Source organism: Bubalus bubalis, chromosome 18 (genome assembly GCF_019923935.1).
Source record: "Bubalus bubalis isolate 160015118507 breed Murrah chromosome 18, NDDB_SH_1, whole genome shotgun sequence".
NCBI classification, from domain to species: domain Eukaryota; kingdom Metazoa; phylum Chordata; class Mammalia; order Artiodactyla; family Bovidae; genus Bubalus; species Bubalus bubalis.
The window spans coordinates 53234823-53246035 of NC_059174.1; the positions used below are offsets into that span (position 1 = coordinate 53234823).

General features: G+C 55.2%; 1 protein-coding gene across 1 annotated transcript; it reads right to left on the bottom strand.

The window, feature by feature from the left end:
- Positions 1-4694: 4694 nt before the first annotated feature.
- On the bottom strand, positions 4695-10625 carry GNG8 (G protein subunit gamma 8). Its single transcript, XM_044930777.1, has 3 exons — positions 9222-10625; positions 5288-5373; positions 4695-4949 (listed from the first exon to the last, which is right to left on the bottom strand). The coding sequence occupies exons 1-3, from the start codon at positions 9232-9234 to the stop codon at positions 4821-4823; spliced, it is 228 nt and encodes a 75-aa protein (XP_044786712.1). The 5' UTR covers positions 9235-10625; the 3' UTR covers positions 4695-4820.
- Between the last annotated feature and the right edge of the window lie 588 nt (positions 10626-11213).

Here is an 11213-nt window from a genome sequence, read left to right on the forward strand (position 1 = left end):
CTGACCCACCAGGTCTCAGATGGTACCCCCCTCCAGGCCTCGGTTGATTTCCCCACCTTTGCCGCTGAGGGTCAGAAGCCCTGGCGACCTTGCCATGAATTCTGTGCTCCAGAGCAGGCAGGAGAAGTGACGACTCTCACTCCTTCCTAAGAATCCCTGGGGTCCGTGCCGGGGTCAGACACACTCACCTTCTGGGGAGCCCCCAGCCTCCTGCTCAGCTGTGAGAGGTCACCCCAGCTGGGGTGTGCTGGAGGGTGGGGTGGTGGCTTCCAGGGGGGTGGAAAGAGCTGTCGGAGGGAACTGCTCTGAACGGGTGAGTCAGCACCCTTACCCTGCCACGCAGTGCTGAGAAGGGACTCGAGCCTCCCCAGAGGGACCCCGGGGCAGCACTACAGAAGACGGAGGACAGCCCTGGGAGGACTGGGAATGGACACACAGCACCGTGTGGGGGAGGAATGGGTACCCAGAAGGGAGCGTGCTAGAGACTGTGGACCTGTGAACTTCGCGTGTATGGGTTTGGGTCACCTAAGTGAGCATTGTATCAGCATGGTGTGTGTGTGTGTGTGTGTGTGTGTGTGTGAGTGGTGGGTATTCTTTCCTGTAAGGTCTCTTTGTTTATCTGTGTCTATGGGTGTGTTGTGTCTGTTCATTGGTGACCACGTGTTTCTTCATGGCTGTGTCAGCCCACGTGTGTCCGTATGTATCTAAGCCTTGATGTTCTTCATCAAATGGCTGCCTTGCCTTTGTTGGGATGTTGTACTTTGTTCAGCGACTGAACAAAGATTCAGTTCAGTCCCTCAGTTGTGTCTGACTCTTTGCGACCCCATGGACTGCAGCATGCCAGGCTTCCCTGTCCATCACCAACTCCCAGAGCTTGCTCAAACTCATGTCCATCGAGTCGGTGATGCCATCCAGCCATCTCATCCTCTGTTGTCCCCTTCTCCTCGTGCCTTCACTCTTTCCCAGCATCAGGGTCTTTTCAAATGAGTCAGTTCTTCGCATCAGGTGGCCAAAGTATTGGAGCTTCAGCTTCAGCATCAGTCCTTCCAATGAATATTCAGGGCTGATTTCCTTTAGGATGGACTGGTTTGATCCCCTTGCAGTCCAAGGCACTCTCAAGAGTCTTCTCCAACTCCACAGTTCAAAAGCATCAATTCTTTGGTGCTCAGCTTTCTGTATAGTCCAACTCTCACATCCTTACATGACTACCGGAATAACCATAGCTTTGACTATACGGACCTAGATTAGAGACGGAATTCACTCTGCCTGCTTTTAGGGAGCTCTCAGACAGTTACTGGTGGAGTTGTTATTCACTCAACAAACCACCATGAGTAGAGGGCTGAGGGACTCAGAGGTGGTACCATCCGATCGGGGCGTGGTCCCAAGTGACGTTCGACAAGCGGTGGGAGTGGAGGGCCATAGCTGGAGCCTGGGCAGGCCCTCAGCTGAGTCATTCCATCCGGGCGAGTGTCCTCATGTGGACAAGCACCAAGCAGGCCAGGAAATGGGACCGGGACAAGCTCTCCCACTCCTGCCGGCCTGCGCCTACAGCTGCCTGCCCAGGCCTGCATCTGGTCGTGCTGTTGACCTAAGATGCCAGCTTGCCCTGGGCCTGACCCTCTCCTGGCTCCCGGGCTTCCGTCCTCCAGGCTCTGCCCTGGGAGGGAGCTGGCCCCACCTCATACACACACACACACACACACACACACACACACGCCACCAGCTGCTCATGCCTGCCAGGCCCACTTGTCATCTGTGCCCACTCACTGCTGTGAGGAGCTGCCGTGTGTCCATCCTGACCCATCCCTCCTTAGCAGGCCCCAGCCCCTTCAGCTAGAGGCCAATATTCTCTGCCCACCACCCCGTTTTCCAGCCCTTGCCCACCTACTAGTCGCTGCTTCCTTCACCGACCCCTGGTATCCCTACTCTGCCCCTGCCCTGCCTTTGCCTGGGCTGGGTGCCTCCCCTGGGATCCCCTCACTTCTGTCCCTCAAGGCCCCGTTTGAACCCCTCCGGCCCCTCCGGAGGTCATCCATTTGCTCCTCCCACTCCAACCTCAAGCCCCAACTGACCAGGTTATCTCTCTGTGCCCGTCTTCCATGTCTGTAAAATGGGGTTAAGCAGAGTCCTTGTGGGAGCTGCCATTAGAATGGAGTGAGATGGGCTTGTGAAACCGGACTCCTGATAAGTGATGGCCATGATTATGGCTCCTTCTGGCCCTGCTAAGTCCACTCCTACTCTCCAGCCCCTCAGTGCCAAGCATGCGGGGTGGGGTGTGGAAGGAGGACAGCTGGGTGGGGCAGCCCGAAGCCCTGGGGTTTGGAGTGAAGTGGGAGGGAACTGCTGAATACCAGCACTTCCCCAGGTATTCACCTCTGCCTCTTGGCCTGGCTCTGACTGGCCTGAGCCTGACCCCAGAGCTGACCTCACAGCTGGGGGTGGCAGGAAAAGGGAACCAGAAGTCATACCCAGCTAATGAGATTATCGGTTTGGAGGCTGGTCACCCAGGACCCACTCCAGCTTCTGCTTTCTGGCTTCTCGTCTCTCCCAGCCTCAGTCTGGGTGCAGGCTCACCCAGCCCCGCTCCTCCAGGCAGGCACACATTCCTCCAGCTCCCTGCCCACCACTAGGTCAGCCAACCCCACTTGCTTCTCCCCAGCTTCCCATTCCCCAAGACCAATTCCAAGATCCCAGGGTTCAAAGGGTCTAACAGGTCAGGCTCAAGTAGTCCGTACACTTCTGAAGTGCGGAGTCCTGGAATCCTAGCCCAATTAGGGGACAGGACCCCACCATCCTGGCCCCACAGGGTTCAAAGACTCCAGAATTCCAGCCCTCTGAGTTTCTGAGATTCCTTTGCATTTCAGGTTCTAAGATGCAAGGATGCTGAGTCTGTGAAATTCCAGAATCCTTCTGGCAACTTCCCCTCAGCATCACTCCACCTCCCTTCAGCTCATCCTTGGCTCTCTCTGTCCCCCTCCCTGTCTCCCCCGGGGCTCCCACAGACATGATGCAACCAAGGCCGGAGCCAGGCTGAGAGGTGGGAGGCAGGAGGGAGATGTAATTACAGCGTCTCTTGCCTCAATTCAACAGGAAGCTCAGATTTGGGGCCCAGGGGACCCTAATTCAATGTGAATAATGGAGCACTTGCCAGACACAGGCATGGCCCCTCTGGGAAGGGGAGGCCTAGGGAGTCATCTCCACCAGATCCAGGGGTGCAGACTCAAGACAAGAGGGCTCGAGGAGAGGGGAGGGGTCGCAAACTCAGTGGACCTCAGACCAATCAGGTTAAATAATTAACCAAGCCCATAGCTCACCCAGTCTGCGTTTATTTTCCATAGAATCGTGGGTTCAAGGCATTTAACCTTTCTCTTCATTTCTCTGTAAGAAGCTCCTGGCATAGGCTCTGTGATAAATAGTGTCTGACCCCCAGTGTCCCTCACTGGGAGACAATCGGGTGTGGTGGGGATTTTGGCAAACTGAAAAGCCAGGGCCCCATCTCATAGCTTCTGGTCACCGTGGAGGTTATGCAGTTCTGAGGTCACCCAGACCTTGCAAATGGAAGAAGCCATCAAGGTGGGCTTTTATGTGAAGAACTCTCATTTAACTGCTGGCTACATAGGTCCTAAAAGGGCTTCCCTGGTGGCTCAGTGGTAAAGAATTTGTCTGCAATGAAGGAGACATGGGTTCAGTCCCTAGGTGGGAAAGATCCCCTGGAGAAGGAAATGGCTACCCACTCCAGTATTCTTGCATGGAATATCACACGGACAGAGGAGCCTGGTGGGCTATAGTCCATGGGGTCCCCAAAAGTCAGACACAACTTAGCAGCTAAACAACAAATACAGGTCCTGGAGATCACCAGTGTATGAAGTGGGAAACACAGAAGAGGAATCAGGGCTGTCACCGTAATCCGTGTCCCCAGATAAAAGGAAATAGAAAAGAATGTACATACTGATTTGTCTTCTGTAGCCCAACTTCTCTCTTCTCTAGGTCCCCATGTTTAATTCCCACCATGTACCAGCTCAGATGTCCCCTCCTCCAGGAAGCCTTCCCTGACCTTCAAGATGAGTCAGGCCTTCCCTCTGAATTCCCCCATCCCAGCCCTGCCCACTCTGAATCATCACTATCCGAGGACAGGTCTGTCACTCCCACTGGATTCTGAACCCCAGGAACCCAGGGCCAGGGCTGTCTTGGACGTGTCCATGACCCCTGTTTCAACCATTACAGGACCAAGAGTGTTTGGAAGAATGAATAAACGAACAGGGACAAGTTCAGTGCTTGTGGGGGCGGGGCTGTGGTAGGGAGTAGGCCCATGTGTAAAAAGGGGCTGGAACCATTCAGGGGACGAGAAAGGTGGGGACTGGATATTCTAAGGACCTCCAACCCAGGAGAGAGGCAAGAAGAGCCGCCGCTGAGAGGTTCAGGGAGCGGGAGCTTACAGTCTTCACCCCATTCTCTCTTAGCTTGTGACTCTGATTAAGGGACCTCCTTTGGCTCAGTTTCCTCATACAAGTAGCCAATTGCTTTCTGGGGCTGTTGGGACGATTAAATCAATTCAGGATCGCGGGAACACTCGGTGGAGGCCAGAGCCAGGACGCAGGATGTCCTCTGATATCCCCCTGCTCCGCGTCCACATAACCTCGCCCCACACCCCCACACTCCACACACACGAAGAAGGAATGAGAAGGGACACGGGCTCCTCTATGGTGGCCCCAAGTTCTGCATGTGCCTCAGTTTCCCTGAGAGCACAGGCACCCCCGCAGTCACCACGTTTATTGGATTCATATTTTGACGGGGTGCGGGGGTCAAACTGTCGGGAGGGATCAGAGCAGGACGCAGAAGAGGCGCTTGTCTCGGAAGGGGTTCTCTGCGGCGGGTACCGGCGTCACCAGCGGGTCATCTTTGGCGTGAGTCTCGCAGAAGGCCAGGAGCTCGGCCGCTGCCTGCGACACCTGCGAGCACCCAGGGGAGATGTCCACGCCCCGCCCCGCCCCGCCCCAGCCTGGGCCCCTCCTCTAGTCGGGCCCGTCCCTTGTCAGGCCCCGCCCCCGTGTCCGGCCCCTCCCATTGCCAGGCCCCGCCCTTAGGCCCCACCCCAGGTGTGGCCCCGCCCCTTCTCGGTCCAGCCCCCTTGTCCAGCCGCTCCCCACCCCCCACCCCCCTTCCTTGGAGTCCAGTCCGGTTCCGAAGGGGATCTTTCCACCCGGGCTCCCGGCTCCACTCCCAAGTCTGACCAGTCCAGACTCCAGCCCCGAAGCCCGCGGCCTTCCTCCCCACCCCGACCCAGCACCTTCATGCGGTCGATGTTCACCTCCAGCTTCAGCTGCTCGACGGTCTTCCGGGCCTCTGCGATCTTGGCCATGTTGTTGGACATGGCTGCGGCGGGGAAAGGTTAAAAGCCGGTGGGAGTGGGGGCGAAGGAGTAGGCTAGGGCAAAGGTGGGTTCCCAGATAGGGTTGGCGGTGGTGGTGGAACCCAGTAATGGGGGCGTGCGTGGAAGGGCTCACCGATGCGGTGCCCAGAGTGGAGGAAGAGACAGGAAAAGAGAAGAAAAGGGGAGAGATGGTGATCTGCGTAGATGGGGGACCAAGAAGCCGGCCGAAAGAGGGACCAATGAACAGGGACGAGAGGGCCAAGAGAAGGCTTGGAGGGGTGCACAGATGGGGTACCTAGAGGCAGGTGAAGGAGGGAACAGAGGGAAGAGAGGGAAGGCAGCGAGGAAGCACAGATGGGAGGCCGAGAGGCAGGTGGAGGGAGGGACAGAAGGACAGGAACACAGGTGTTGGATCCAGAGATCCAGGTGTCCTCACCTCCCGGGGAGAGTGCAAGAGCCAGGAGGGGGCCCTCCCCAGGCCAATTAGCAGTGGCTCCAGGGAGAAGAAGGAATTAAGATCACCGCGGGAGGGGCGCAGAGGGGGCCTCATTAGGGCCTTGGCAGCAGCTGCCCCCTTCGCCCCCCCTAAGGGAGCCCCCCATCTCAGCCCTGGCCACCTCAAAGGCTCCTCTGCTCATTAGCAGCCAGAGAAAGGGCTGGAGAGGGGGGCAACACAGCCAGGACTGGGAGAGGGACAGGGAGGATGGCGACAGGGACAAACAGAGAGAGATGGGGAGGGGGAGGAGGGATAAAGAGACTGAGGGAGAGAAAGATGGAGAGACAGGCGGGAGGGACGGGAGTAGAGACAGGGAGAGAGGGGTGTGAGGACAGAGACAGAGTGATATGGGAGAGAGAAGCACAGAGCGGATGAAAGGACAGAGGGAGGAAAGAGAAGGGGCGATGGAAGGCTTAGGGAGAGATGGAGTGACGGAGGAGGGAGAGGGTAGACAGAAGGGCAAATGGAGTGCTCGAGACAGGGACAGTGATAGAGGGGAGAGAGGACAGAAAGGGCAGGGAACAGACAGAAGGAAGTGGAGGGGCAGGAGGGGACCCAGAGTGATGAAAGAGGACAGAGGAGGGCACATGGAGAGACAGGGAAAGACAGGCTGACGGAGATGAGCAAGGATAAAGTCACTCATTCACTCATGCATTCATTCATTCCCAGGCAGAGGGACCAGCTGTCGGGGTTCAGGACCATAGCCTCCTACCTGTTGCTGCTCAGGGCTGGGAAGGCCGGCGGGTGGCAGAGACACAGCGTCTGGGTACCCACCTCAGTTCTGCCCCGCCCCCTCTCCTGGGGCACAGCCCCTGAGGACCCGCCTCCTCCTGCTACCGCCACCAGCATACCCATCACCCTCGCGTCCTGTCTCTCTGGGTCCTCTCGTTACATCTGTCCATCTCTCTCTTTGTCTTTGTGTGTCTGTGTCTCTCTCCCTTTCTCTCTCTGTGTCAGTCTCCCTTTTCAATCTCTGTCTCTGTCTCTGTCACACTCACACACACACACACACACTCACAGGAAAAGAGTCTTGGGATGGGCCCTCCCCACCCCCCCCGGCTCTGCCACATTTATCCCACAGTCATCCAAATCTCTCCTGTGGGTCCCACACAGCCTCACACTCCATTACATACGCTCTGCCACCCTGTCACACCCACAACCTCCGTGTCACCCCATCCCAGATGATCTCCTCTCAGCATACAGAATCACACTCACAGTCCCTCGCAGAGATGCACAACCCCTCGCTGTGTCACATGATGCTGTGTACAGTCTCCTGAACCGCCCTAACCTTCCGCGGCGACACAGTCACTCGACCTCTCGAAATGTCACACAGTCCCTCACGATCTCTCCGAGAGGCCCATCACCACCAGTCACATCCTACACAACCACAGTCAGAGGGACAACCCTGAGCGTCAAGTGTAGACACACACATACACAGTTCCACACACCACCTCTCAAGATGCCTTGCTGAGCCTCACACAATCTGTATCACACACAGGTGCTGCCTTCATACCGCAGCCTCCCGGCGTCACAACTTAACACCCATGAGGTTTCTCTTGCATGCTCATCTGAGCGTCCTGGACAGTTGCACATTCTCTAATGCACTGTCATGATACTCTGCCAGTCTCTCAGGGTCCCACACGATCTGTGTTACACACAGGCACACCCGGCATCTCACACGTCATCACTGTGGCTGACACATCCTTGTCGAACACTCACAAGGTCATTCACACTCAGCTTCCCTCCCCACAGGTCTCTCACACTGCTTCTCACACCATTACTTGGTGGGCCATTCTCATTCATTCTTGCCCTCTCTCACACACCGTCTCCCCGTGGACACACACAACTCTCCCATCCTCACCATATTGCACACTGTCACACACGACCTCTTGCTCACACATGGTCTCTCGATGTCACAGTCCCCCAAATAGTGTCTCACAGACACCCAAACTCATGGTGTCACACGCAGTCACCGATATGTCATCTCGGTCACTCACGTAAACGGTCACACACAATGTCTCGGTGTAACACGATTTGAAGAACTGACTCATTTGAAAAGACCCTGATGCTGGGAAAGATTGAAGGCAGGAGGAGAAGGTGACAACAGAGGATGAGATGGTTGGATGGCATCACCGACTCAATGGACATGGGTTTGAATAAACTCTGGGAGTTGGCGATGGACAGGGAGGCCTGGCGTGCTGCAGTCCACGGGGTCGCAAAGAGTTGGACACGACTGAGCGACTGAACTGAACTGAACACGATTTTACACAGTCACGCCCAGTTTCTGGTTGTCAGAGAAAATCTCACAAGGTCACACAGCTACGCACAACCTCTGGACGTCACGCGCGATCTCAGAGTAGTACACACTCACAGAGCGAGTATCACCCACGGATGCCCATAGTGTCCTGCCCTGAACACACTCTTGCGGGCGCTGCACCCTCAGCCCGCAGTCGTCTCCTGGCAGCTCCCTGCTGGCCACACGGGGGCGCCCGCGGTCCGCCGAACCGCCCACCCCGCCGGCGCCAAAGCCGTAGGAGGTAGAAACCCGGAGGGCAAAGCGCCGCCGCTGGCAAGCTGGGAATTAGAGGTGGGAGAGACACAGAAAGGTGGAGGGAGCTACAGAAAGCTCACTGAAGATGGACTGGACACAGAAATTCAGAGAGAGGGAGACAGAGATGCCGGGAGAGACAGAGGCAGAGATAGGGACACGGAGACGGAGATTTGGAGAGATGGAGACCTAGGGACTAAGAGAGACAGAGACAGGCAGAGGGTTGCAGAGATTGAGACGTGCAGGGTACAGGAGAGACACGCAGACAGAAAAGTAGTCAGAAACAGTGACTGAGAAACACGTACACCAAGACACAGACAGAAGGGGGAAGAGAGACAGACACGACCGACCGCGCCTTCCGCTGGGGACCGGACGACAGAGGCGGGGGCTGCAGAGGCGCGTCCCAGAGGCAAGACCGCTGGGACGCCGAAGGGGCGTGGAAGTTCGGGGCCGGGGTTAGGAGGGGCGTGTTCGGGGGCGTGTCTTTGGGGGCGTGTCCTGGGTGTGGTTTGGCGCGAGGGGCGGGTCATGGGACCAGCTCCCTACTACGCCTCCCTAGCCGGCTACGGGAGGGGCGGAGGCCAAGCCCAGGAGAGACGTGGAGGTCTGGGAGAGAAGCGTCTTTACTGCAGTCATTCCATCCCAATTCGGTTTTTACCGCCTGAACAGGGAAGCAAGACCGGCCGGCAGGGGATACGGGCCTGGGTCCCCAATTTGATAGGGGGATATCGGACCCTGGCTCCCCAAACCCCTATCGCGCGGGAGCAGCAGGGCCAGGTTGGAGGGGGGAGGGGAATTAGGCTCACATCTGGAAAGCATCAGGCGCGCCGGACGTGCCAGGGCCCCGGGCCCGGCTGCGGAAGAGCGGAGGGGAGTTAGGGCGCCCCCGTCCCCCTCCCTTAGCGGGGTCGGCCGGCGCCGGGGAGGGGCCTGGGTTTACGCCTAACCTCGGCGCCTCCCGCAGCTGCTTTCCATCAGCAGTTTTGGCCCGGGCAGCCCCCAAGGAGGAAACACGGCTCAGAGCGGGGAAAGACAGGGTGACGACCCAATCTTCCCTCCCTGTCTCTAATGGCAGCCAGAGGCTGGGGGCGGGGAGATGGACAGGCGGACGCTGTCTGAACCAAGCGTAACCTCCATTTCTCTTCCCGGTTGTGGACCTTTTCACTCTACGCATTACCTTGGTTTCCAGATGTGCAACCCTGCCCTGTGCTGCAGAGGAATTCCCCAGCCTCATGGCAGTGGTACTCCTGATCCCATTTTCTGGAGGGAGAAACTGAGACCCTGGATTGCAGATTCAATTCTGACTTGAATTATTAAGGAAACGTGCGATGACTTCCAACAGTAAATCGAGCATGGAATACCCAGTCCCTACCGGACGTTCCATATGAATGTCTGCAGTATCTCAAACTCAGTTGCCCAAAACTGAGCTCCTGATTCCACCTGCCAAACCCTCTCCTACCAGTCTTATTCATCTCAGTTGATGGGTCAATCTTGATTCCCCGCCTCCTTTTCTCACACCCCACAACTGCTCTAGCAACAAATCCCATTAACTCCATCTTCAAAGTCTGTCCACAATCCAGTCACTTCTCACCTCCTCTGCTGCCCCCATTCTGGTCCAGGCACCATGCCCTGCAGCTTGGACAATTATAGTCCCTACTCACTGGGTCTCCAGCTTCTATTAATATCTCTGTCTCCCTCAGCCTGTTCGGCACAGAGCAGCCAGAGGGACCCTGTTTAAAACAAAGTCCCAAGATAACCGTAGCAAGTGCTAGTGAAAATATGGAGAAACTGACACTCTCATACACTGCCCGTGGGGATGTAAAACGATGCTGCCATTTTAGAAAATACTCTGGCAGTTCCTCAAAAGATAACAGAGTTACCTGATGACCCGGCAATTCCTCTATTATGTATCTACCTAGGAGAAATGAAAGCAGGTAGTCACACAAACACTTTGTATTTGAATGTTCCTAGCAGCATAATTCACAAAAGCCCCAAAGTGGAAACAACCCAAATGTTCATCAACTGATAAGTGGATAAACTATATGCGGTCTGTTCAAACAGTGGAACATCATTTGGCAATAAAAAGAAATGCAGTACTGACATGTGCTACAACATGGATAAACTTTGAAACATTATGCTAAGTGAAATACACAGTTACAAAAGACTATATATTGTGTGATTCCACATGTATTTCCAGAACAGGCCACTCTATAAGGACAAAAATAGATCTACAAAAGTGGATCCCCACAGGCTGGGGAGACTGTAGGATGACAGATAAGGGATGCAGAGTTTCTACCTGGAGTGATGGAAATGTTCTGAAATTTACTGTGGTGATAATATAATCACAGGACAACTCTGTGACTATAATAAAAGCCATTGATAAAACCTTGATAAAAGACGTTGAAGAAGACAGAAATAAATGAAAAGACATCCTGTGTTCATGGACTGGAAGAATTAATATTGTTAAGCTGTCCATACTATCCAAAGCAATTGAGAGATTGAGTGCAATCCCTATCAAAATTCCAGTGGCATTTTTCACAGAAATAGACCAAACAATTCCGCAATGTGTATGAGATCAGGAAAGACCCTAAATAGCCACAGCAATTTTGAAAAGGAAATACAAAGCTGGAGGCATCATGTGCCCTATTTCATACTATATTACAATGCTCTGGTAATTAGAACATGGTACTAGCACAAAAACAGACACATAGGTCAACAAACTAGAATAGGGAGCCCAGAAATAAACTGACGCATACACGGGCAATTAATTTATAATAAAGGAGTCAAGGATACACAAC